Source organism: Microplitis mediator, chromosome 5 (genome assembly GCF_029852145.1).
Source record: "Microplitis mediator isolate UGA2020A chromosome 5, iyMicMedi2.1, whole genome shotgun sequence".
In the NCBI taxonomy this organism is placed as follows: Eukaryota; Metazoa; Arthropoda; class Insecta; order Hymenoptera; family Braconidae; genus Microplitis; species Microplitis mediator.
The window spans coordinates 2539702-2566989 of record NC_079973.1 but is presented as its reverse complement, the minus strand read 5'-3'; the positions used below and the strand labels follow the sequence as shown (position 1 = coordinate 2566989).

Below are 27288 nucleotides of genomic sequence, written 5' to 3'. Positions count from 1 at the left end.
CGCCACTAGATCGCGCCCACCATTTGTGGTGTCCCTGGTAAGATACTTACTTCAGAGTTGTTATATTCCCAACTTGAAGTATATATTGGAGTTTAAAATATTTTGACAAAAGAACTAAATATATGATTGCCTATATAGGCAATCAAATCATTTTGTTATAACTAAAATTTAGTTGCCAGAAGAAAATTTTTTTCTATGTTTCATTTTCGACATTGATTTCACAGCCACGATCTACTTTTGTTTAAATCAGTGGTCTTCTGACACGTACAGCGACACTTATTCTGTGTCATCCACTCATTCTATTCATTCATTTGAATTAAAACAGTTTTTTTGAATTTTATTTATCTTATGCTTACAATGTGCACAACATGACAAAAAAAATTATTCATGTTTTGGGATCACTTTATGGTTTTCTTTGTGTAGTAAAAGAAAAGCAACAGATCACAAGTAGTGAAAGAATCGATTGGTAATAATCGACTTTCTTGCAATTTTGAGCAAATCCAACTAACTTGTTTAGTTGTGCTTTCAAAGCCACGGTACAAGAAACGTATGTTTTGCACACCGGATGAGCTGCGCATTTTCGTTACAATTTTAATCATTTCAAATAGACTTAACAATTCACCAAGAGCATTTATAAAAATACGTATTTTTTTTTTGGTCTCTCGATTTCCTTCCATTATGCTTTCGCGATTGCATTTATGCTTTGGACTAGAATGAGAGTTATTAATTAAATTTTTTTCTCAGTGTATATTTTGTTACCTGTCTTGTGCCATTTTTGTCCTCTTGGATAATCATCTTTACTAATTTCATGATGGATTTTATTAATACCTCCACCGCCAAATAAAAATCTTCATTGCCAACATCATTAGAGGTGGAGAGGAAGTTATGGTGCTAGACAGCAGCAGACAGAGTAGTTCATTGCTCGCCACTAGATCGCGCCCACCGCTTTGTAGTGTCCCTGGTAAGAAACTTATTTCAGAGTTTTTATATTCCGAGCTTGAAGCAATTATTGTATTACAAAGTATTTTGTAGAAACTTCCAATATTTATGATTGGCAATGGTCAATCAAATCATTTTGTTGTCATAACTAAAATTTAATTGTCAGAAGAAAATTTTTTCACCGTGTCGTAAAGCATGCATATAATAGAAAAAAAAATCAAACAAAGCTTTGCACGAAAAAAAATTTTTAAAAGCATTGTTCAAAAGAAAAAAATTCAATTCATAAATTTGATGGGTTTCAAAATGTCTTTGAAATAAACTCAAAGCTTAAGGAATTGTACCTCAAAAAATCTGTAATGCAATTATCTCGATTTTACAAATTTTTTTGCAATGTGCACAGTATCAGTTTCTGTCTAATTTTATGTTACCGTGACGCGTCCTTTGTTTTTCATTACTATACCGATTATTAAATCAAATCATTTTCTCTCACTTTTTCAGTCAGTCAATGAAATTTTTAGACTTATTTACACGCGATAAAGAATCGTTTCGATAAATAAAAATAAATAAACGAGGATATTTTACAAAAACCCACTGGGTCTAGTTAATAGGCCATGTATGATAAACCATTTTATTTATTATTTTCTTAACGAATAAACTAAATAAATTTACATTTACTTTATTTTTCAAAAAATCAATGTACCTTTTTTCGTGTCCTCATATCATTGACCTATTTAACAATAAATATGAAACTCCGACCCTAGTAACCTTCCAGGACATAACAAAATGAAACTTAGATACTTTTAAAATTCGCGCGCTTCTAGTAACATATAAAAATAACTATAAAAAAGTCTAGAGTTATTTAGAACTGTCAAGATGTCGCCACTGGGATATTAAAGTCTTGTGATCGAACAACTGACCATAGAAAAATAAAGAATTTACTTGAGTGTACTTGTTAAAGTTGTGTAAAAAAACGCCTATTTAGGCGAATTATTTAACTTAAATATAAATTTATTTTGCAATAAATAACAATGGCAGATCGCGCGAATATTAATCAAATAATTCCAGCTTTGCCTGAAGAAAAACATGGTAATTATAACTCTAGAAAATTATTTTTTAATCAACCTCACACTCAGCCACTCCCACACTATATTTAATTTCGTGTCTTTATTTAAATATTCTCACCTGCCAAAATAATCTGTCACAATTTTAAATTTTATTTATAAAACACGAAATTCTGTTGTTATTTACGTCACTAAATAATTTTGTCATTTATTAATTTTATATTTTTTTGAAATTTCTCCAGATATGTTAGCAGCCACTAGTGTTCTTCAGCAGCAGGTTGCTGATATCAGGAGCCAAAAAATAAACTGGCAGTCATATAATCAGTAAGATTTTTCCTGTCATTTAAAAAAAATTAATTATTCATTAAATTTATTAATTACTTATGTAATTTATTAAGATCACAAATGATCTCCCAAGAAGACTATGATTTTATCGTTGGCTTTGACACCAATGACCCGGCAGTAAGAGATGCGAAATTGAAACAAAATCCCAGCCAAGCAGCCAAGACCTTTTTGAATTTGCTAAGCCACATCTCCAAGGATCAAACTATACAATATATTCTTGTCATGATTGATGACATGCTTCAAGTAATTTTTCTTTCTCTAATCAGCCCACAATCATTATTAATACTAATTAATTTTATTTTATTTTATAACTCAGGAAGATCGCAGTCGCGTGGAAATATTCCGCGAGCATGCCAGCCGTAAACGCGAATCAGTCTGGTCGCCATTTTTGAATCTGCTGAATCGCCAGGACGGATTTATCATGAATATGACATCCCGTATAATTGCAAAACTCGCGTGCTGGAGTCACGCTCAGATGGAGAGCGCTGATCTACATTTTTATCTAACCTGGCTTAAAGATCAGTTGAAATTGAGCGTAAGTCCAAATCTTAATCTGCCACGAAAACATTTAGGGCGTGTTCAGAAACACACTCTGGAAGAGAAATATTCAACTCCTGCGTTCATAAGTATCCTCTGGTCGAACCAGAGGTGTAATTTAACATTACGAAGGTACTAATCACATCTGGATAGGTAATTTTTCATATTCAGAGGGTATTTCTGAACACGCCCTTAGATGTAATTTTAAATGACTCTGAAGTTAGTAGACAATTGATAATTTTTGGATTTTCTTTTTTTTTCAATAATTCAATTTGAAGAAAAACAAAATTAAACATATGCACATGTAAAAAATTTAAAAAACTATTAAGTAAGAGATCCTGTACTGAATCAGAGAACTAGTACTCAATCAAGGAACTACTAGTTGATCATGGAACTAGTATTCAGATCAGGGAACTAGTAGTTGATCATAGAACTAGTATTCAGATCAGAGAACTAGTAACTGATTAGGGAACTAGTAGTTGATCATGGAACTAGTATTCAGATCAGAGGACTAGTATTAAGATCAGGGAATTAGTATTCAGATCAGAGAACTAGTATTCAGATCAGAGAACTAGTAACTGATCATGGAACTGGTATTCAATCAAGGAATTAGTACCTGATCAGGGAACTAGTATTCAATCCAGGAACTAGTACATGATCAGGGAACTAGCACCTGATCAGGACATTAGTACATGATCAGGGAACTAGTATTCAATCAAGGAACTAGTACATGATCAGGGAACTAGCACCTGATCAGGGCATTAGTACATGATCAGGGAACTAGTATTCAATCTAGGAACTAGTACATGATCAGGGAACTAGTATTAAGATCAGGGAACTAGTATTCAATCAAAGAACTAGTACATGGTCAGGGAACTAGCACCTGATCATGACATTAGTACGCGATCAGGGAACTAGCACCTGATCAGGGCATTAGTACATGATCAGGGAACTAGTAACTGATCATGGAACTAGTATTCAATCAAGGAACTAGTATCTGATGAGCGAACTAGTACCTGATCAGGAAACTGCTAAATTTTACTTAATATAGATCTACAAATACATGAAGTGATCGAATACTAGTTCCCTGATCAGGTACTAGATCTTTAACCTCAGATGCAATTTAAAAAAATAATTTTACTCCAACAATTAAATCCAAAAATTATTAAATGTCAGCTAATCTCAGTATCATAATTTAAAATATCCACACTAGCTTTAAATATAATCAAGACTTTGTTCCAGGATTTTAAATATTATATTTTAACACGCATGCTTGTCGCTTTATCACCGCTTTTAGTTTATGCACAGCACAAAAAAATCACAGCTGGGTATTTTATGGAGTCTGTGAATGTTAACATTAGAAACTGTACTAACAATTCATATTGTAACGTGACTAATATTTATTTCAGTAGACAAAAAAATAATAATTATTGTTAGAAATTTATCCCGAACTGCAGTGTTGCTTACGCGGGCTCGCGGATTGGGAATCACGAAAGAAAAAAAAATTAGTTTATTAAAAAGAGGTCGAAAGAATATTGAATGGGTTTTTAGTCTGATGCCGTGCAGGAGTCACACGTGTATGCCGAGGTGGTGCAAGACGGCGTACCCACTGAGCCCGGGGAGGCGACCGATCTCCAAGAAATGCCCAGCCCGGTTCGTTCGTAATAACAACAATCGTAACAATTAATTGTCTTAAGATTTATGACCTAGTAAATTTATTATTAATATCAATGAGTAAATTATCAGTCATTTTTATGGGAGGCTAGGGTGTATTTTTTGGCAGCTGTAGATTTGAATTTTTTTTACCATAACACTTAATATTTTTTTTTTTTTAATTATGATAATAATTTAACACTAATGAGATCATTTTAATGAAGCAGAACAACGAGTACATACAGTCGGTTGCAAGATGTCTCCAAATGATGCTGCGTGTTGATGAGTATCGTTTTGCATTCATTTCCGTTGACGGAATATCAACACTCCTGAGTGTTTTATCTGGACGCGTCAACTTCCAAGTTCAGTATCAACTCATTTTCTGCTTGTGGGTCCTTACCTTCAATCCACTTCTTGCTGAGAAAATGAACAAGTAAATTTTTTATTTTAAAATTCGTAATTTTAATGACACTGAAGTTTGCCAAGGTCTAATAATTTTGGATTTTTTTTTTAAATGATTAATTATTAAAAAAAAAATATTTAGAAAAATTTCACTTATAGATTTTTTAATTTTCTACATGTGTATTTTTTTTTTTTTTTTTTTTTGATAATTGTTTTGTAGAAAAAAATCCGAAAATTTTTAATTGCCATCTGACTTCAAAATCATAAATGAGTGTGAATGTAGTAGACATACGACAAATTAAAAATCATAAATAAGTAGAGTAAATAATGGAAAAAAAAATATTTTTAAAAAATGCACTTATAGATTTTTAAATTTTTTTAATGCGCATTTTTTTCAAATTTTATTTATCGATTATTTACTCTATTTATTTATAATTTTAAATTTGTCTGATGTCTGCTACATTCACACCCATAATCATAAAACTGGAGTCAGCCGACGTCTAATAATTTTTTGATTTTTTTTTAAAACGATAAATTTGAAAAAAAAAAATATTTTTAAAAATTGCACTTATAGATTTTTTAATTTTCTACATGTGCATTTTTTTAGTTTTTTTTTTTTTCCAATTGGTTTGTTAGAAAGAAAAATCCGAAAATTGTCTTCTAACTTCAGGATCATTAATTTATGGAACTGAAATTAGCCGACGTCTAATAATTTTTGGATTTTTTAAAAAACGATAAATTATGAAAAAAAAATGCACATGCAGTCTTTTAAATTTTCTACATGTGCATATTTTTAGTTTTTTTTTCTTCAAATTTAATTGTTCAAAAAAAAATCCAAAAATTTTTAATTGTCTACTAACTTCGGGATCGTCATTAATTTTAATTATTTATTATTATTATTAATATAAATTTAAAAATTTCAGGTTCAATGTAATTCCGATACTGGCTGACATCCTCAGCGATTCTGTTAAAGAAAAAGTAACTCGTATAATTCTCGCTGTATTCAGAGTAAGAAATATTTTTTAAATTTAAAAAGAAATTTTTTTTTCTTCTTTATTAATTTTAATTTTTTACAGAACTTAATTGAGAAAGTTGGAGACAGACAAGTAGCAAAAGAGCACTGCATCGCTATGGTCCAGTGCAAAGTATTGAAGCAACTGTCGATTTTGTGCCAACGTAAATTTGACGACGAGGACATTACAGAAGACATTGAGTTTCTCAACGACAAACTCCAGGCTTCTGTTCAGGACCTGAGCTCATTCGATGAGTACTCGACTCAGGTGAAGTCCGGGCGGTTGGAATGGTCACCGGTCCACAAGTCATCAAAGTTCTGGCGTGAAAATGCCAGCAGGTTGAACGAAAAAAATTACGAGTTGCTCCGTATCCTCGTTCACTTGCTGGAGACCAGCAAAGACCCGTTGGTATTAAGTGTCGCTTCCTTTGACATCGGGGAATATGTCAGACATTACCCACGTGGAAAGCAGTAAGCTATTTTTACATACTTTTGTAATGTTGAATAGTATTTTTATTTGATAAAAATCTAATAACGTGACTGGAATTTTTATCTAGTGTTATTGAGCAATTGGGAGGTAAACAACGCGTGATGCAACTACTGAGTCACGAAGATCCTAATGTACGATATGAGGCTTTGATTGCTGTTCAAAAGCTCATGGTTCACAACTGGTAAATTTATTTTTATTATTATCAGTAACCCTTTGGCTCTCCCTCATTTTTAATCAAATTACATCACAGCCAAAAACATTTTGGTCAAAATATATCAAGTGAAATATCTCAGTCACTTATATCTCAATTCTACACTTGATAGTAACGTAAAATATTTTTACATTGAGATATTTTATGATCCTGAAGTCAGTAGACAATTCATAATTTTCGGATTTGTTTTCTGAAAATAAATTACAAAAATAAAAAAATGCACATGTAGAGAATTGAAAAAACTACAGGTGCAATTTTTTCAAATATTTTTTTTTTTATAATTTATCATTTTAAAAATTATCAGACGTCTGCTAACTTCAGTATCATCCGGTATAGGGTAGAAATTCTATTTGCGGCCATTGTCCCATTTTTGGACACTTAATACTTTATTTTAATTAATGAAAAAATTAAAAAAAAACTCATTGCAATGAAATGATCTTTGATCATGATACTGAAGTTAGCAGACGTCTAATAGTTTTTGGATTTTTTTAAGCCGATAAATTATAAAAAAAAAAATATTTAAAAAAATTGCACTTATAGTTTTTTAAATTTTCTACATGTGTATATTTTTAGTTTTTTTTTTTCTGTAATTCTTTGGTGGAAAAAAAATTTTAATTGTCTGCTAACTTCAGGATCATCCTTTGATCAGATTCAAAAATTAATGATGTCACTGTATCATTGGCAAATTATTTTATATAAATTTTTCCGGTGTCCAAAACTGGCCCTGTGTCCAAAGACGGTACCTCTTGACTGTAATGTTTTTGGCTGAGATGTAGGGTCACCTCACCCTTCTATTTATTACAAAAATTATTTTATTCTACTCAATATATTTTTCCTAAAAAAAATTTTTCCATATTTACTATAAAAAATAATTTGAGTAAAATAAAATAATTAATAAAACTAACAATTAATTATCATAATTAACACATCAACTCTCATTTTTTCAGTCAGTCAATGAAATTTTTAGACTTATTTACACGCGATAAAGAATCGTCCTGATAAATAAAAATAAAAAAATAACAATTATAAATAAATAATTAAAAAAAAAAAAAAATGACTTTACACAATTGTACCACGAGGATATTTTATAAAATCACACTGGGTCTAGTTAATAGGCCATGTATAATAAACCATTTTATTTATTATTTTTTTAACGAATAAACTAAATAAATTGACATTTACTTTATTTTTCAAAAAATCATCACATATTTTAAGACTGATCATAATGTAAAGCATCAAAAATGTACTTAATATTTATTTATTAAAAAATAAATGATATGTAAAGAAACTATGATGTAAAAATAAATGATAATTTTTCCTTCTAGGGAATACCTCGGTAAGCAATTGGAGAAAGAACAGACCGGAGCGAGTGGAACTTCAGGCCCAAAACCTGGAGCACAAGTTCCCGCTAAAGCGTAGAGTCGTTATTAAATAAACGTATGGCATGGAATATATATATAAATTTTAAATTGTTATTGTACTTTAAATTATTTTATTAATTATGTATTGGCTTTGATTGGTTGGCTACATTCCACTCATTGCGACGCGATCGCTCTGTTCCTCTGACAAAATTATAAGCAATCTATTTTTTTTTTTTCTTTACTATACTGATAATTAAATCAAATCAATGCCATGTACATACATCAAGAAAATTACTTGTAGATAAAAAAAATATCTTGCGTTTGACACGCGGTAATTAATTAAAATATTAAGAGTATAAATTCTGTACTATAAATTAAAACATTAAAGGCAATTTCAAATAGTGCCGCCACTTTTTAAAAACTCAATTGTCAAAGCCGTATTACAATTTTATTGATCAAGGCCATTCTCAAATAGTGCCCCCACTTTTTTGAAATATTTAATGACTTTAAATTGTAATGAATGTATTTTAATTTTGATAATTAATTTAAAAAAAGTTGCGCATTAATTGAAAAAAGCGCAACGCAGTTACAATTCCACCGAGACAGATTTTTAAAAAAATTATTTACAGTTGATATCAATCAGGAGTTGAACAAAATTTGGAAAATAAATTTCAGTAAAATCTTGATGTCAATTTTATAATTCGAGATTTAAATTTTGGCGGCTAAAATTTATTTAATTAATTTTATTTAACTCCTGGTAGATTTTGACTGTGAGTAATTTTTTTTAAATCTAAATTTCGGCGAAATTGAAACTGTGTCCTTTTTTCAATTAATGCTTCAATTTTTTTAAAATTAATTAATAAAATTTTAATACATTCATTACAATTTAAAGTCATTGAATATTTTTTAAATAGTGGGGGACTCGGAGAATGTCCTTAACAAAAAAAAAAATCGAAAAAATGACAATTTCGCCGAGACATAGAATTTTCAAAAAATTACTTACACGTCATCAAATTTTTTGAATAAATTTCAGGCTACAAAATTTGAAAATTCGAATTGTGAAATCGCCATGATTTTACTGAAATTTATTTTCAAAATTTCGTTTACCTCTCAATTGACATCAAAGTAATTTTTTTTTTTTTTTTTAAATTCTACGTCTGAAATTTTTTTTTCAATTAATTTTCTAATTTTTTTTAAATAATTGATAAAATTTTGATTAGCTTGACAGTTGGGTCATTAAAAATTTTTAAAAAGCGGGGCACTGTCTGAGTGGCCTTAAAGTTATATAATTATAATATAAAATAATCATAAAGTAGAGAATGGATTGAAGAAATAAATCAATTAAAAGTATTAACACTAAATATAAATAATTGTTGTTAATTATATTTCACAAATATAAAGTTTTAAAAAAACATTTTTCTTGACAAAAAAAATTTTTTTTTCTTTTTATTAATTTTATTAAATTTATTAAAATTAACTAAATATAAAATTGTAAATTACACAAAATTAAATTCAAGTTTAACTTTTATATTAAGCGAGGCAAGTTCGGTCACAAAGTATCGGAATATGTAAGGAATGTCTATATCATATAGATCCTTGTCGCTGTCACAGAGCCGGCAGCTGGACCGTTTGTCCCCATAAACAGGAAGGAATTCAGTAACTGGACCCAGAAGACTTCCGCACTTGCGACACACCAACGCGCTGGACTTGTCGGAGCAGTGGAAAAGTCTGTCGCGGAGAAGGAAAGAGCAGCCGTGAGCTATCAGAGCGTCGCGCTCCATTTCACCGAAACGAACTCCGCCACCGCGACGTCTTCCTTTGATCGGCTGCTGGGTGAGAACATCAATGGGGCCGGTGCTCCGGACCTGGGCCTTGTCCTCCACAATGTGCCTCAGTCTTTGGTAGTGGACCACTCACATGAAAATAGCAGCGTCCATGATCCTGCCATCGGTACCGGTACCCGAGTACATTTTCTCAAGACGAAAACTCGTGCAAAACGGTGCCGATTCACCGGCTGTACCTAAAAGAAGATCCAGCATCAGCGATGCAGACCATCTGAGTGTTAGTGGGAGCTTCTTAGATTGCACTGCGAGTCCTGCCAAACAGATGCTACAAAGGGTAATAATAAAAAGAATAATAAAAAGAATAATAATAATAATAATAATAATAATAATAATAATAAATAGTAAATAATGAAAATGAAATAATAAATGAAAAACTTTATTGAAGAATAATACCGCCGTTTGAAAACAAAAAAAATTTACAATGATTAAGTTTGCTCATAGAGCTATATAGCTCTTTTTACGCAAGTATTTTTGTATTCTCCGGCCAAAATAACAAAAGCTGCTTAAGCCAAGAGAAAAAAATTTTTTGGGAGAAAAGATCGATATGGAGAAGGGGAAAGTCACCGGTGCTAGCCAGCAGCAGCGGGAGTAGTTCGGTGCTCGCCACGAGATCGCGCCTACGACATGTAGTGTCCCTGGTAAGACATTTATTTCAGAAGTGTTATATTCCAAATTTCAATACGATTTTATTCGAGTACTCCTCTGTCATTTAACGGATCAACAAGTACCTGTTTATAAATACTCATACAAATATTCTTGAGTATACATAATAAAAACTTTTTGAATTCATGCTAAAAAATTCAATAATTAAGCATATAAACCTTAATCAATCTCATAAATTTTTTCGTTACTATATGGAAAATTACTGTAATCACATTGATTAATTAGTATCAAATCTTGTATGATTACTTCAGAAATCGTCTCATACAATCTTATTCATTTCCAAAATCTACTCAATTGTAAACTTTACATTTTTCGAAAACTTATAAATACTTATAATCACAATATTACAGCTTCTGTTTCTCATAGATTCTGATGATTTATATGAGAATTTTAAGAAAAATTTTTTTTTGATGCACCATCTATGAGAAAATAATTGTATAAGAATTTTTGAGATTTTTCGTGGACAAATACTGATCGTTTTCTCATAGCCAATTTTTTTTATGAGATTTTATAAGACCTTTTCCACAGGGTAAAAAAATAGATAAATTCGTAAGAAATTTTAATTTTAATTATTTACAGCAGCCTTTTTTGATTGTAGTAGTGAAAATCTTTCACTCGTGTTTCGGGATTACCCGATGGCTATTTATATGCCGATAAGCTGCATCTGAACGGTCTTGCTGAATTTTAAATTTACTGACATGCATTGTCTCTCTTCTTACACGGTCGCTCTGAAATAAAGAAAAGTATCACAAATTATCTCAGACTTTTTTTACTGCCCAAGACGTTTTTACAAATAATAGTTTATTACCTCTGTTTTTGAATCTCGGGTTTTCTGCTTAAGTTGTTGGCTTAGTTCCATTGCATTATCAATGAATAATTTTGTTAGATAAAGGAACTGATCGTCGACCGTCCAAACGGTCGGGCCTGCCTTCGGATTCCTCATGTGTTTGATAAGACGTCCTATTTTTACGGCGTTTTCTATCGGAATCTCATACATTAATTTATTGGTGTTACTTGTTGACGATAATATAGTATTGAGAATATCATCTATTTTATCGCTTATTTCAAACTCCGTATCGATACGGTGTTGGATAAGACGGCTGCAGAGCGACTTTTTCTAAATTTTCTTGCATAGAGAACTTAATGCATAGAGTTCTTAGTCTGCCATATATTCTCAAAATTGACTGTCGGTATAAAATCACCCGTCGATATCAAAAATTTCAGTCAGTAATAGAGAAAGTATGAAAATTAGAGAACACTGTAAAAATTTAAACAAAGAAAGAAAATTTGATTTTTATAGTAAGCTTTTTAAAGTAAAGTTCAATAAATTGAAATAATTATAAACATTCTTATTTTAATTTTAATGTTAAGCTCTCAAAATTGATCAGAAGACTATTTTTTTTATGAGCATGTCATTAAAATTAAAATAACTAGAAAACAATGCGGAATTCGGAAAAACTTTATTCAAAATAACTTCTAGGGAATAAAATTGTCTACAAAAAAGGTCCAATGATATTTTGTAATAGGTCTGATAGTTTCGCCGGAAAAGTAAGAAAATCTCAAAATTTAATATGAATTTGACTTCAACCTCAAATAACTTTTGAACAAATAGATTCCTCAAAAAATGATATGAATCTTTTTTTGTAGAGCATTCAATTCCCTACAAAAACATGCCTGCCAATTATTCCTATGACGCATCGTTAGCTACTTATAAAAATCAGAAGACGTAAAAATAATTTTTTCCATGTTATTCTTATGGAAAATAGAAAAGTGCGATGAGGAACCTCTTAATGTTAATATTAAGAGCTATAATTTTCACAGGCTTTTTTTTTTATCTAAATGAAACTTTTGAACCTGTTTGCGAGAAAAAAAAAAATTTGTTATTTTTTGGATCACCCTAATATATATATATATTAGGGTGTGTTATTTTAAGGCTATATTTTTTTTTTACTGCTATACCAGAACATCTGGTAGTATATAGAAAATAAAAAATTATGCCGCTGGGCTAAAGGGTTTAAGTTCAATAGCGACTTAGCTCATCAAAAAATTCGATTTCCATTTAAATAACACGGGAAATTTTTTTTTTTAACTTGGATTATTTTTAACTCATGAACAAATTAATAGATCGAATTGAATAATACATACTTTTGTAGGAAATTGAACGCTCTACAAAAAAGGTCACTTATCATTTTTCGATCAATCCATCTGTTCTAAAGTTATTGGAGCTCGAAGTCAAGTTATAGTAAATTTAGAGATCTTTCTACTTTTCCGACAAAACTATCAGACTTATCATAAAATGTTGTAGAGTCTTTTTTGTTGACAATTTTATTCTCTACAAATTATTATCAGTAAAGTTTTTTCGAATTCCGCATTGCTTTCTAGTTATTTTCATTTCAATGTCGAGCTCTTGAAATCGATCAGAACACTGCTTTTTTAAGAGCTTAAAATTAAAACGAAAATAACTAGAAAACAATGCGGAGTTTGAAAAAACTTTACTGATAATAATTTGTAGGAAATAAAATTGTCTACAAAAAAGATCTTATGATATTTTGTGATAAGTCTGATAGTTTTGTCGGAAAAGTAGAAAGATCTCGGAATGTACTATATCTTGACTTCGAGCTCCAATAACTTTAGAACAGATGGATTGATCGAAAAATGATAAGTGACCTTTTTTGTAGAGCGTTCAATTTCCTACAAAAGTATGTATTAGTCAATTCGATCTATTAATTTGTTCATGAGTTAAAAATACTCAAAGTAAAAAAAAAAATTTCCCGTGTTATTTAAATGGGAAATCGAATTTTTTGATGAGCTAAGTCGCTATTGAACTTAAACCCTTTAGCCCAGCGGCATAATTTTTTATTTTCTATATACTACCAGATTTTCGGGTATAGCAGTAAAAAAAATCATATAGCCCTGAAATGACACACCCTAATATATATATTGTATACATACAATGCATTCGTACGGTGCCCCGTAGGATACTCTACACACTTACCCCTGAAAAGTGAAAGTCGTAACGAGGTCATTCGTTGAGTAGATTTTACACCTCATATTTTTTCCATACCGCGCTCCTTATATGAAAATCGATTCTAAAGGAGTAAACTCCAAAAAAATTAAAACCTCACTCGAAAAAATGACAATTTCGCCGAGATAGAGAATTTAAAAAAAATTACTTACACTTGTCATCAAATTTTTTGAATAAATTTCAGGCTACAAAATTTAAAAATTCGAATTGTGAAATCGACATGATTTTACTGAAATTTATTTTCAAAATTTCGTTTACCTCTCAGTTGGCATCAACTATAAGTCATTTTTTTTTTCTTAAATTCTACGTTTCAGTGCAACTTTTTATTGAAAATTTTTAAAAACTGGGGGCACTGTCTATGGCCTTAAAGTTATATAATTATAATATAAAATAATCATAAAGTAGAAAATGGATTGAAGAAATAAATCAATTAAAAGTATTAACACTAAATATAAATAATTGTTGTTAATTATATTTCACAAATATAAAGTTTTAAAAAAACATTTTTCTTGACAAAAAAATTTTTTTGTTCATTTTATTAATTTTATTAAATTTATTAAAATTAACTAAATATAAAATTCTAAATTACACAAAATTAAAGTCAAGTTTAACTTTTATATTAAGCGAGGCAAGTTCGGTCACAAAGTATCGGAATATGTAAGGAATGTCTATATCATATAGATCCTTGTCGCTGTCACAGAGCCGGCAGCTGGACCGTTTGTCCCCATAAACAGGAAGGAATTCAGTAACTGGACCCAGAAGACTTCCGCACTTGCGACACACCAACGCGCTTGACTTGTCGGAGCAGTGGAAAAGTCTGTCGCGGAGAAGGAAAGAGCAGCCGTGAGCTATCAGAGCGTCGCGCTCCATTTCACCGAAACGAACTCCGCCACCGCGACGTCTTCCTTTGATCGGCTGCTGGGTGAGGACATCAATGGGGCCGGTGCTTCGAACCTGGGCCTTGTCCTCCACCATGTGCCTCAGTCTCTGGTAGTGGACCACTCCCATGAAAATCGCAGCGTCCATGATCCTGCCATCGGTACCCGAGTACATTTTTTCAGTGCCATAGTAATTGAAGCCTCCGATCTCGAGGCATCGGCCGAAGTAGTCGATGGCCGTTTGGTTTTCGTTGAACCTGAAGGGGGTGGCGTCATGGACCAGTCCATGAGTCGCCGCAGATTTACCCGCCAGAAATTCAATCATCATAGCAATTGTCATCCGACTTGGAAACCCGTGAGGGTTGAAAATTATATCAGGAATCATTCCCGTTTCCGTGAATGGCAGATCTTCCGCGGGGAATTTTATCGAACAGATTCCTTTTTGTCCAGCACGAGACGCAAACTTGTCACCGACATTCGGGTTTCTCGATACCCGGAATGTTATACACGCGCGTTTTACTTCTTTGCTGCTCAGTGTCCCGCATAATCTGACGTTATCAACGAAAGCGTCTTCTTTGGACTTCCACTTGCCGGTAATGTATCTCCCTTCCTCGCCGTCGTACATGCAGTAGTAGACGTCGTCCAACGTTATCCTCGTTCCCGGATTTGGAAACCCGTCAGCGTCCAAAGTCTTCCTCAGCTCCGGCTTATCAGGGTCGCAACGAAAGAAACTGTCCGAGCTGGTCAAGTCAACAAACTCCGATTTATAAACCATACCATGAGCGAATCCACGTTCGTATGCCGACTTGTTGATGACCATCGCATCCTCCATATCGTACCCCGTGTAAGAGATTACAGCGACTATGGCATTGGTGCCCATGGCAAAGTCATCAAGATTTATGTTGTCATGATGAACTGGTCTGAACAGTGGAGTCGCTGGTGTTTGAAGCCGGTACAACTTGCACTCGGATTGCAGCTGATGGATGTGACTGCAAGTCCCCATGGTCTGCTTACCCATCTGACACTGGTACATATTTCGCGGACTCTGATTGCAATCCGGCATCGGGATTAAGCGCGCAATGTTACTGAGGAAAGAAGTCTTGGTGATTTCCTGGTGAGTTGTCACCTCGTGTCTCTCTGCTTTTACCACCGCGATGTCCAAGTAAACCTGCTCGAATGTGCCAATTAATTCTTTCTCTCCCACCTGGAGATTCCAGACCGGTCTCATCATCCTGGCGGGCCCAGTAAAAATATACAAACCCGGATACTGCGTCGGCAAATCTCCTCGCTTGGGTATCAAGACAATTTCCGTTGTGTTGGGAATCACAGTCCCTTTTATTTTTAATTTACGCAGCTCTTTAGTGATCCTCGTGATCTTGCTGTCGTAAATTATACCCAGGACTCTGCCGTCCAGCATCACAGTGTACGAGTTCTTCCAGTCGTCAATTATTTCCAGAGGCAGCATCCCAAGTGCTACCAACTCCTGGGGGATTTTATTTATCAGTTCTCTCTTCGGTTGCTTGGTCACGATGCAGTCCATGGCCAGGTGATTTAGCAGCCCGCAGGGAGCACCATCAGGAGTGTGCACGGGACAGATGAACCCCCAGGCATCAGGCAACAGCTGTCTAGCTTCTGTAGTTCTCATTTCCTGGAAAAAAGACCCGCGATGGATCGCCCTGAAGTGACTCATGTACCGCATCCTGTTGATGTTTTCCGCAACGATCGTCAGCCCGGTGTTCTGCATCAGTCCAAGTCCGCTGTCAGTCTTGATATTTCCAGTCGCCAGGAAGTTTTCCATCTGGGCATCCAGGGACCCCGTGTGTTTCATCGCAGTCAGCATCTCATTGACCGTGAGCTTGAAGGTGTTGCCGACACTTTTATTCCGCTTAAGAATAACTGCCTTCAAAATATTCAACCATGAGTACAACTTCTCTTTCATAACTTGGAAGTAAATGTGCCCTCCAAGAAGACATTCCTGCATCATCACCGCATCCGCGCCCTCGACGGCGCAGCCCTCGTTGGCTAAAACGAATAGTTTTTGAGTCATGAAAGCCAGCAGCTGGAACTTGTCCTCTGGGTCATCTAGATGTATCAGTACGCACTTTTCCATTATGAAGTCGCACACCACAGAGTTGGGGGTGTCGTCAGGAAGCTCGCGGAATTTTATCTTGAACATCTTGCCAACGTAATTCTTAACATCCTGGGAAGTATGGAGACCTTCTTTATGAATGTACCGCAACATGTTTTGAACACAACCCATGTAGTAAAAATCATCCTCGCGACCTCGTGTCAGCGCCTTGTAGATCCAGTAATCAGTCGCGTCGTAGAGGCACTTGAGGACCATAATGACTGGAATATGGTACGGAGTTTTGCGGTGAGTGAACATGAATTTTACAGAACCATCGGTGACGTAATGGAGAGTGTTTGTGGTCGCGGTGTTGTCGTCTTTTACGCACCTGATGTTCAACCCCAGGTCACTGTAATCTTCACCGCGGGCTTTCCACCCCGACCTTTTGATGGCAATGGGATAATTCCTGCGGTTCATCTGCAGCATTCTTATCAACCTCTCGTGGCCTTTGATGATAAAATACCCGCCCCACTCTTGCTCGTGTTCCTTGTGCTTGACCAGCTGCTTTGGGTCCATGCCGTACAAGTTGCACCTGTTGGACTTCACCATAATCGGAACCTCTCCGAGATCTTTTTCTAAAGTTTCCTGCTGCGAGCCGTTCACAGACCAGGCGACTTTGGTAATTAATTTTCCTTTGTACGTAGAGCCCCGTTGCCGACATTCTGTGGGGTAAATTTTTTGATTCTTGACACCGATGGATCCTTGAGGAACTCGCGGCTGGTGGATCTCGATGTCGTCGATCCATAATTTTATTCTGTCCTCATTTGATAATTTTACGTAAACTGGCACGATATCTTTGGCGCAGAGATCTAGACCTTCTTCCAGCATGTAATTGAACGAGTCTAGATGAGGTGCTCCAAGTGTTTGCAGCAGCTAAAAAATTGTGATTTATATTTTTAAATTTTTGAAAGATTAATTATTATGATTAAATTGGATTTATTAATTAGTTTACTCACGGGGTTTTGTTTTTCTGGCGGGACACCCCAGTCTTTTTTTGAATTTGTGAGAACTGGTTGTTCCAGCATTTTTTAAAATTTATTTTTCTTATATATTTATTTTATATATAACGAAGCACGTGTTTGCTGGTGCCTCGATGGTCGGTAATAATAATAATCAGAATCAGAGGTTAAGTTTACGTCATGCGACTAGATTTTTTTATCACGAGTTTGAAATGTAGATGGCGCTAAAAGTCAATTTTTGAAAATTGGATTGAATTTATTTTTGAAATGCTGATAATTGGCGGGTGTCAGAAAATATTACGGTCGGCTTTTCGACTCGGTTTCAATTATTGCTGATATATTTATATATTTTTAATGTATACCAGATATACTGTCAATATTAATTTAAGCCCGGTTTGAAAAACTGGCCCTTAATTCTGAAAGTAAAATAAATATGAGTGTGAATGTAGCAGACATCAAACAAATTCAAAATTATAAATAAATAGAGTAAATAATTTAAAAAATAAAATTTGAAAAAAATGCGCATTCAAAAAATTTTTAAATTAATAAACGCATTTTTTTGAAATATTATTTTTTAAATTATTTATTCTATTTATTTTTAATTTTAAATTTGTCTGATGTCTGCTACATTCACACTCATAAATAAATTGCAAATTGACCCTATTCTTGACAAGGGACAAAATTTGAGCAATAATAAGAATTTAAATGAGTGCGGGTGTACCTGGAAATTGAAAATTTTTTAATCTGTCAATAAATAAGTTGTAAGTGGAATCGAAATTAAAAAATGCGTATTTGGATAATTAGAAAATCAGTACGCGCATTTTTTTGAATTTCATTATTTTAATTAATTGGGCGGGTCTATAACAGGGGTCCCGGTGACATAGATCCTGATCGTACAGACCCCATTACACAGATTTTTGATGATGCATCAGATAATCAATCACTCTGGTGGAAATTTTTTGGACTTTTCTCTGAAAAATTCTGAAAAAGTCTTTAGAACTCTAGAATTGAGTTTTTCAAAGAAAATTCCGAAAAATTTCCACCAGGAAACCCAGATCCTGATATACAGATTGAGTTTCTTACAACCATAGTCACACAGTGACCATGGTCCGAAACGTTCCGTATCCCCGAGATTTAGAAAAAAATATTTTTTTTTCTACTTTCTTTGAGTTTTCTCTGCGCGAATGCGTCAAAACAAACAGAAAATGTTCATATTATTGACAGTCATTCCTAAAAATACCATAGTTATGGACTACCATCGAAGACAATAATCTCGCAGTGACTATGGTGCGAAACGTTTCGTATCTCCGAGATACAGACCTCAAAAAAATTGTCTGTATCATCAGGATAAGAAAAAAAAAAATTCCAAAATTGCGTATGAAGATAAATGAAAAATCAATACGCGCATTATTTTAATTAATTTGTTTATTTAAAATTTATACATTGTATCATATCTGCTACATTCACACTCACATGGATGAAAACAAACAATCATTTATATTTATCAGTCCAATTAATACGAAACAATAATTGATAAAAAGTAGACGGTACTGAGTATGATAACAAATTGACTTTCTTCAGTCACTTTCTATCATTCGGCTACACGTATCATCATGGTGAGTGTTCATATTATTATTTTTTATTCAACTATAAATATTCTTAATTAATATACTTTCAGACATCCAGTGCTATTTTCTTTACCAAAAACTTTAATTTCCAATGTGCGAAAAATTATTTCAATATCATCCGTAACTTCTCCGCAGTTTCATCAAAGTTTGAATTACCGCGGCGATTTAGAGGGAATGATAAATCTGTCTGGTAAATACAAAAAATATGACAATTTTCATGTAATCATGGCAACAATTAATTAATTAATTAATTAAAGGGTCGAGTACATTAATTTGGACCTGAAATATAAACCTTTGAATCTCGGGCAAGGATACCCTGATTTTTTTGCTCCAAATCACGTAACTGATGCTCTGGCTTCTGCTACTAAAAGTAATGACCCACTTCTTAATCAGTACACAAGACCATTCGTAAGTCAAAAGTAATCGTAAATTTAAATTACTATCTATTTAAGACTCGCTAATTATAAACATGGTTTATTACCGATAATAATATCATTATATTGTTATTTAAAAATTATCTAGGGTCATCCAAGATTAGTAAATGTTCTTGGAAAACTTTATTCGAAAGTTTTAAATAGAAATATAGATCCGTACAATGAAATACTTGTAACTGCAGGTGCATATGAAGCTGTTTATTCAGCCCTGCAAGGCCACACGGACATTGGAGATGAGTGGATTGTCATAGAACCGTTTTTTGATTGCTATGAATCTCTGGTTAAAACTGCTGGTGGTGTGCCAAGATTTGTAGCTTTAAAACCAGTAAGTGTTTAATTAAAAAATCCATGGGGAAAAATGGGCTTAAGAAGTCTTGGGTTTGAAACAGGAAGTTGAATCGTCAAAAAATTATTATGCTGCACTATAATTATTACTGTGAACCTCTCAAAATTTTTTATTTTCTACTACACGGAAAGATTGGAACTCGACTAGTTACTGTTCTGCACCCGACTCAGTTCGCCCTGATTAAAAATACTCATTGAAAAGTATTGAAAAAGATGAGGATTAAATACTTTTGAATAAATACTATTCCACAAGGTTTTCATCTGAATATAAAATTAATACTTTTCAATTATATTGAATCTAAAAATAATATAAGAATTTCTAAACTTCCAAAGAATTGAAGAAAATTCGAACAAATTGGCAGTTTTCAATCTTTCTAAATCTTCCTCAATACCAAAATAGTTCCATATTTCCAATTATGACTTGAATTGAAATAAATTAAAATGAATTGACATTTTCCGATCTTTCTGAATCCTTCTCAATATTAAAATAGTTCCATATTTTAGATCGAGTGTAGGATTGAACAGAATTGAAAGAAATTGAGAATTTTTAATTTTTCTGAATCTTTCTCAATACTAAAATAGTTCCATATTTCGAGTCATGACTTGAATTGAAATAAATTAAAATGAATTCCCATTTTTTAATCTTTCTGAATCTTTTTCTAAAATAATGAAAGATTGAATTATTTTCAATACTTTTGAATTCCATTATAAGAATTTGAAAGTATTCAAATGATCGAAATTTCAATTCCATTTAATATTTTTCAAAATCTCCATATGGATTGAAAAGAATTTAAATAATTTTCAATACTTTTCAATGAGAATTTTCTTCCAGCACCGTACTGAGTCGGGTGCAGAACAGTAACCAGTCAGGTTCTAATCTTTCTGTGTACAATTCCTAATTTTGACAGATAATATTTATTACAACATCAATAAATTTCAAGTATATTTTTTTGTAGTCCAGCATAATAATTTTCTGGCAACTCAACTTCCTGTTCCAAGTTTGGCCGACAGCACAATAAAAATTAATAGATTTCTTATGCCCATTTTTCTCCGTGGATTTTTAAAATTAATATCATTTTAGAAAAAAACAACTGGGGTCATAAGTTCAGCAGACTGGGTCTTTGATAAGGATGAAATGTCGAGTCTTTTTAATAAAAAAACCAAAGGAATTATTTTAAATACTCCTCAGAATCCTTTAGGAAAAGTATTTACTCGGGATGAGCTTGAGTTTATTGCTGATTTAGCTAAAAAATGGGACGCAATTGTGATATCTGATGAAGTTTATGAGTGGATGGTTTATGAACCGGCTCAACACATAAGAATCGGTAATTAAATATAACAATTTACTGCTCTATTATTATTATTATTATGACTATTAATTGCTAAATAATTGTAGCGAGTCTACCGGACATGTATGACCGCACAATAACAATTGGATCTGCTGGAAAAACATTCAGTGTAACCGGATGGAAAATTGGGTGGGCGTACGGCCCAGAGAAATTACTACACAATTTAAAAGTTGTCCATCAAAATTGCGTGTACGCTACGGCGACACCGACCCAGGAAGCGGTGGCGATTGGATTTGAGGCGGAGCTCAAGAGATTCGGACAGCCTGATTGCTACTTCAAGACACTGGCTCAGGAATTGCAGCCCAAGCGCGATTACATGGCCCAGTTTCTTTTAGATGTCGGGATGTCACCAACGGTACCCGATGGCGGTTTCTTCATGATCGCGAACTGGAAAGCTCTAGAACATAAAGTCCCGCTTGAGGAAGAGACTGATGAGTACCGCGACTACAAATTTACTAAATGGATGATAAAAAATGTCGGGATTCAAGGGATACCTCCTTCTACTTTCTACTGTCTTGAACACAAACATTTGGGGGAGGATAATGTGCGGTATTGTTTCATCAAGCAGGATAAGAATCTTCAGAAAGCTGCTGACATTTTGCATAAATGGAATTCCCAACTACAAAAGAAATCTGCTTCCGCATAACATTTTTTTTTTGACTCGTATTAAAATAGTCGATAAAAAATGATCCTGAAATTAACAGACGATTAACAAATTTCGGATTTTTTTTCAATAGATCGATTACAAAAAAAAATATAATAAAAAAATGCACATGTAGAAAATTAAAAAAACTACAATTGCAATTTTTTCAAATTTTTTTTTTTTTATAATTTATTGTTTAAAAAAAGTCCAAAAATTATTAGGCGTCGGCTAACTTCAGTATCATCGATAAAAACATGATCCTGAAGTTAACAGACAATTTTTGGATTTTTTTTTAAAGATCAATTACACAAAAAAATAAAATAAAAAAATGCACGTGTAGAAAATTAAAAAAACTGCAGCTGCAATTTCTTCAAATATTTTTTTTTCTGTAATTTATCGTTTTAAAAAAAATCTAAAAATTACTAGACGTCGGCTGATTTCAGTTTTATGTAAAATTATCAATTTTTTTTTTTTTTTATTACGGTAAGATTTAAAAAAAAATGTCTGATAATTTTTATAAGGTCGATAATTAGGAATTTTACCATCAGAAACTTATAAAATAAATTAATTAAAATTTATTAATTATATAAATTACTTAATTATTTATCGAATATAATTTTTTAAAAAATTTACTAATTACTTTAAATTAAAAAAAAAATTTATTGTGATAAAAACTTGACTAGAAATCACACAGAAATTTTTCCCAAGGAGTCATGTATTCTCCGGAAGTGATCAAACTCCTGACGAGAGTTATATTGTCCAGAGGACCCGTCGACGGTGGCTCTGGAGGAATACTAGTGGGTTTGGTCACAATCCTTGGATCTACTGCCACAACTTTTCGTCTCTTACGAGGAAAATCCTCAGAATCTAGTGAAAAATATGAATTTAAAAATTGCTGGAATTTTGTACTTCAAATAAAAAATTCTTACCAGGGTCGCCAGGGTCTAAAGCGACAGGTTTGGAAGGCGGGAAATTATTTATTATTTCATCACGCAGAGGAACTGTACGCAGGTCGAGTATTGAAGGATCAGCATCAGGGTTCAGATGCTTTTTGTTGTCTACTAAAATAAAGTCTCTATCGACAAAGTGACAGCTGCAAATAAACTTTGTCTCGTTCAATTGCTCCGGTGTAAGTTTTATAAAATCTTTTATTCCGAATCTTTTGATCCATTCTTTGCACCTAGAAAATTTGAAAATTTTTGGCGGTAAAAATTTATAACAAATAATTAAATTTCCAGGATTTAGGAATTTTGAATTCAAATAAATAATTATGAGTACTGATGTATAAAGAATTATTTAAAGGTTAAATATGTATATAAATTTAAATTTACCTGTCAGGATCAATAGGAAATCTGTATAAATTACATTCACTTCGACGTTCGCGATGTTTACAATAAGGAGCGCGACAGCAAATGACCATTTTAGTTTTTTTGTTTCTTCAATTAAATAAATTTATCATTAAAGTAAAAAAAAAATATATATAAACAAAAATGTGTACCACGTGTCAAAAGTGTGGTAACTAAACTTGCTCGATCGATAAAAAAATTTAAATTGACACAACCTTTCACTTTTGATCTTTTGAGAAAACGGAGGAGATAAATGTAAAAAATTTATTGTTGATATAATTAAGTTATCATATTTGTATTTATATATGTTGATATTTTTATAAATGAAATTGTTATTATATATAATTGAAGTATTTATGATGATAAGTAATGAACACATTTTCCTAGAAGGAAAAATAATTCAAATCTTGATCTGATTTAAAAATCGAAATTTTGAATTTTTTAAATTTGATGATTATTTTAATTTAGATCATAGATCATAGATCTGAATAATGAACAAAAATTAAATTTAAATAGATTCCAGATTTCGATTTCTGTAAATCTTAATTATTTTTCCAGAAAACCTCAAAAATTTATGAGTCTGAACGTAGCAGATACATGTCATTTTTTAAATTTCAAATAAATAAATAAAATAACTAAAATAATTAAATTTTAAAAAATGCGCGTAAGGATTTTGCATTTATCTAAACATGTATTTTTTTATTTTCACTCTACTGACATTTTATTCATTTATTCAAAAATTTAAAAAATTGACAACTGTCTGCTACATTCAAACTCAAGAATTTTTAAATTTCAAATTTTCTGTCCGTCTTATCAACTACAAAAAAATTTTTTTTTTCTAGTATCATCTCCGGGACTTTTCTATTATTCTCCAGACAATTTCCGATTATCAGTACTGAGTTATTGAACTAATTATTAAAAAAAGTAAGTGAATACTAACATGATACTGAAGTTAGCCGACGTCTAATAATTTTTGGACGGTAAATTCAAAAAAAAAACATTTGAAAAAATGGCACCTGTAGTTTTTAAAATTTTCTACATGTGCATTTTTTTTTGTAATTGATTTGTTGAAAACAAAATCCGAAAATTTTGAATTGTCTGCTAACTTCAGGATCATATGCTAACAAGATTTAAATATTCAATTCTCAGCAAATAGTTTTTAATCTGCGGTAGTAATTTTTTTCTTTAATTAAAATTCTCATATTTAAAGTCATATTCAATTTATTTTACGGCTGCTTATCCCAATGCCTTATTGAAGAACTAACGAACTAAATTTATTTCAGAGCCATCGAGACTGGTCATGAACTCAAACTAAAAAGTTCACGGGAGCTAGAAAGAGAAGGGCATGAAAATAAATTCAAATACTGAATGAAAGTACTTGAAACTTCGGCACTTACGTTGCTAATATTTACAGTAGTTTGCAAAGTCATATTGAAGTTGAAACGAGTGGATTATAATTAATATCAAACTGTACTTTCATTGGAATAAAACTCTAGTCAAGTTCTTCAATAATAATTTGAAAAAAAATAAAAAAAAATCAACAGTAAATATTTTATTGACAATCGAGTATTTTTTCGACCCATTTAAACCTGATGACGTGTTGTCTCTCCGTAATATCACTCAGCATTCAGCATTAGCACCAAATGCTAGCCAAGATCGTACCAGTTGGTGATAAAGACAGAACCTACTGCGCTTCCACTTCATGGAATAAAAGTTTATTACAAAGAGTACTCAGTAAAATGAACTTGTGCATTATTGGTAAACGTCAGTTAAATAAAAACATGTGATGTGTAATGAAGAGCGATAAGCAATGACCTAGATCGCTAAGTTCGTAATAGATAATAATTCAAATAAACAGCAATCATTAGCCAGCGTTGATTCACCAGCCGAAGCTAAACAATCCACTGCTTCCTCATCACTTATATTTTAACAAATAAACCATCATCGTCATCAGCAATATTGCGTGATAGAGCTAATGTTCGCTCATAGATTAAGACAATTGAGTCAACAACCTGTTGGCAATTTAAAAATAATTCGGAGTTTATCATCTGGAGTTATGTCTAAATTTCAGTTACCAGAACGATACAAAGGAAATGAAAAAAGTGTTTGGTAACTATAAATTATATATTACATTTATATATGTAAGAGGTATTACATAAATACTTTTTCATAAATTGAATAATGGGACAAATAAATAAATTATTTCAGGGTCGAATACATTGCTCTGGATTTAAAGTACAAGCCTTTGAACCTGGGTCAAGGATTCCCGGATTTCTTTGCTCCTAATCATGTCACAAACGCATTGGCTGCTGCTACCAAAAGTGAAAACCCACTTCTCAATCAATACACACGAGGCTTTGTGAGTTTGAGTCTATAAATCATTAACAATAGCGACTTATCTGACTAGAGATTTCGTTGCTTGATAAATGACGGAGTAACAAAAGTAGATTTGATTAAATATTTTGTTAAATATTTCCAGGGTCATCCGCGATTGGTCAACGCTCTTGCGAAAGTTTACTCAAAGGTTTTGAACAGGGAATTAAATCCACAGACTGAAATACTTGTCACTTCAGGAGCATATGAAGCCCTTTATTCGGCAGTTCAAGGTCATACGGATAAAGGAGATGAGTGGATTATTATTGAACCCTTTTTTGATTGTTATGAGCCAATAGTACGAACTGCTGGTGGTATTCCTCGTTTTATTCCTCTTAAACCAGTAAATAGTTTATTTTTTATAATTACTCTGCATTGAAATCTGATTACACAGAAAAAAAAATTTTTTCTAGTCTTAAGAAAATTTTTATCTTCAATTTCTGATGCAAAATATTTTTTGCTCCAAGAAATTCTTTTTTTCTGAGTAGAATTTAAAAAATATCTGGAGCCAGGCAGAAAAAACTGATGATTTTAAACCAATAAATTAAATTGATCTGCAATAGGCTTCAACTGATGATCAAACCCGCGTTTGAATGCAGATAATAATTATTAATTTTATTTTAATTACGACTACTGATGTGTTTTATTTTTTTTAGACAAAAACATCAGGAATTGTGAGCTCGGCAGATTGGATCTTTGATCGGAATGAAATGGCCAGTCTTTTTAACGAAAAAACAAAGGGAATAATTATCAATACACCGCACAATCCCATTGGCAAAGTATTCACAATGGACGAGCTCAAGTTTATCGCAGATTTAGCCAAGAAATGGGACGTCCTCGTGATATCAGATGAAGTTTACGAGTGGATGGTTTACGAGCCAGCAGAGCACATCAGAATTGGTGATTAAATTTCTTCGATTATTGAAAACTCATATTTATATTTATATTCTTTCCTCGTATTGGTACTAACGGTAAAAAAATGTGTATATTTTTAGCAACACTGCCGGACATGTTTGAACGGACAATCACCATTGGGTCAGCTGGTAAAACCTTCAGCGTGACTGGTTGGAAACTGGGCTGGGCATACGGCCCAGAAAATTTACTCTACAACCTCAAAGTCGTCCACCAAAACTGCGTGTACACTTGCGCAACTCCGAATCAGGAGGCCGTGGCAGTAGGGTTCGAAGAGGAGCTCAAAAGATTTGATCAGCCGGACTGTTACTTTAAAAGTTTAGCACAAGAGTTATTGCCCAAGCGCGAGTTCATGGCCAAGTTTCTCGTCGACGTCGGAATGTCGCCGACAGTACCCGAGGGCGGGTACTTCATGGTCGCTAACTGGAAGGCTCTGGAAAATAAAGTCAGACTCAATGAAGAGACGGACAAGTGGCGCGACTACAAGTTCACCAAATGGATGACGAAAAATGTCGGGCTCCAAGGAATACCTCCGTCGGCTTTCTACTGCGACGAGCATAAGTATCTAGCCGAGGACAATGTCCGTTACTGTTTCATTAAAAAGGACGAAAACCTGAAGAAAGCTGCGGACATTTTGCAAAAGTGGAAGTCGAAACAGTAAATCGCCATCCAGGAAACGAATTCCGCGAAAGAAAAATGATTTGTACCCAATTAGATAAATTATTGTTGTATATTTTTGTATAAATGTTT

The 27288-nt window shown here is 32.8% G+C and overlaps 5 protein-coding genes across 9 annotated transcripts; 3 read left to right on the top strand and 2 right to left on the bottom strand.

The window, feature by feature from the left end:
• Positions 1-1828: 1828 nt before the first annotated feature.
• Positions 1829-9381, top strand: LOC130667882 (V-type proton ATPase subunit H). 5 transcript variants are annotated; one of them, XM_057469785.1, is made up of 10 exons: positions 1829-2025; positions 2243-2324; positions 2399-2588; positions 2662-2880; positions 4434-4535; positions 4760-4968; positions 5861-5945; positions 6014-6420; positions 6507-6620; positions 7598-7761. In XM_057469785.1, exons 1-10 carry the CDS (start codon positions 1968-1970, stop codon positions 7647-7649), a joined length of 1518 nt encoding a protein of 505 aa, XP_057325768.1. In that variant the 5' UTR covers positions 1829-1967; the 3' UTR covers positions 7650-7761. The 5 variants fall into 5 exon arrangements, with proteins under 5 accessions (XP_057325768.1, XP_057325767.1, XP_057325766.1 ...); XM_057469784.1 differs by lacking the exon at positions 7598-7761 and adding an exon at positions 7976-9381 and having other exon boundaries at positions 1831-2025; positions 4763-4968; XM_057469783.1 differs by lacking the exon at positions 7598-7761 and adding an exon at positions 7976-9381 and having other exon boundaries at positions 1831-2025.
• A 4514-nt stretch (positions 9382-13895) lies between these two features.
• On the bottom strand, positions 13896-17650 carry LOC130668116 (DNA-directed RNA polymerase I subunit RPA2). The gene is made up of 2 exons (XM_057470211.1): positions 17506-17650; positions 13896-17422 (listed from the first exon to the last, which is right to left on the bottom strand). The coding sequence occupies exons 1-2, from the start codon at positions 17572-17574 to the stop codon at positions 14129-14131; spliced, it is 3363 nt and encodes a 1120-aa protein (XP_057326194.1). The 5' UTR covers positions 17575-17650; the 3' UTR covers positions 13896-14128.
• A 1325-nt stretch (positions 17651-18975) lies between these two features.
• On the top strand, positions 18976-22488 carry LOC130668979 (kynurenine aminotransferase-like). The gene is made up of 6 exons (XM_057471590.1): positions 18976-19124; positions 19187-19326; positions 19394-19544; positions 19659-19895; positions 20997-21240; positions 21312-22488. The coding sequence occupies exons 1-6, from the start codon at positions 19122-19124 to the stop codon at positions 21908-21910; spliced, it is 1374 nt and encodes a 457-aa protein (XP_057327573.1). The 5' UTR covers positions 18976-19121; the 3' UTR covers positions 21911-22488.
• LOC130668983 (THAP domain-containing protein 2-like) lies at positions 22468-23431 on the bottom strand. The gene is made up of 3 exons (XM_057471599.1): positions 23239-23431; positions 22837-23087; positions 22468-22774 (listed from the first exon to the last, which is right to left on the bottom strand). The coding sequence occupies exons 1-3, from the start codon at positions 23325-23327 to the stop codon at positions 22587-22589; spliced, it is 528 nt and encodes a 175-aa protein (XP_057327582.1). The 5' UTR covers positions 23328-23431; the 3' UTR covers positions 22468-22586.
• Positions 23432-25043: 1612 nt separating this feature from the next.
• LOC130668980 (kynurenine aminotransferase-like) lies at positions 25044-27271 on the top strand. Its single transcript, XM_057471591.1, has 5 exons — positions 25044-25362; positions 25462-25612; positions 25733-25969; positions 26283-26526; positions 26622-27271. Exons 1-5 carry the CDS (start codon positions 25229-25231, stop codon positions 27197-27199), a joined length of 1344 nt encoding a protein of 447 aa, XP_057327574.1. The 5' UTR covers positions 25044-25228; the 3' UTR covers positions 27200-27271.
• The last annotated feature ends 17 nt before the right edge of the window (positions 27272-27288 follow it).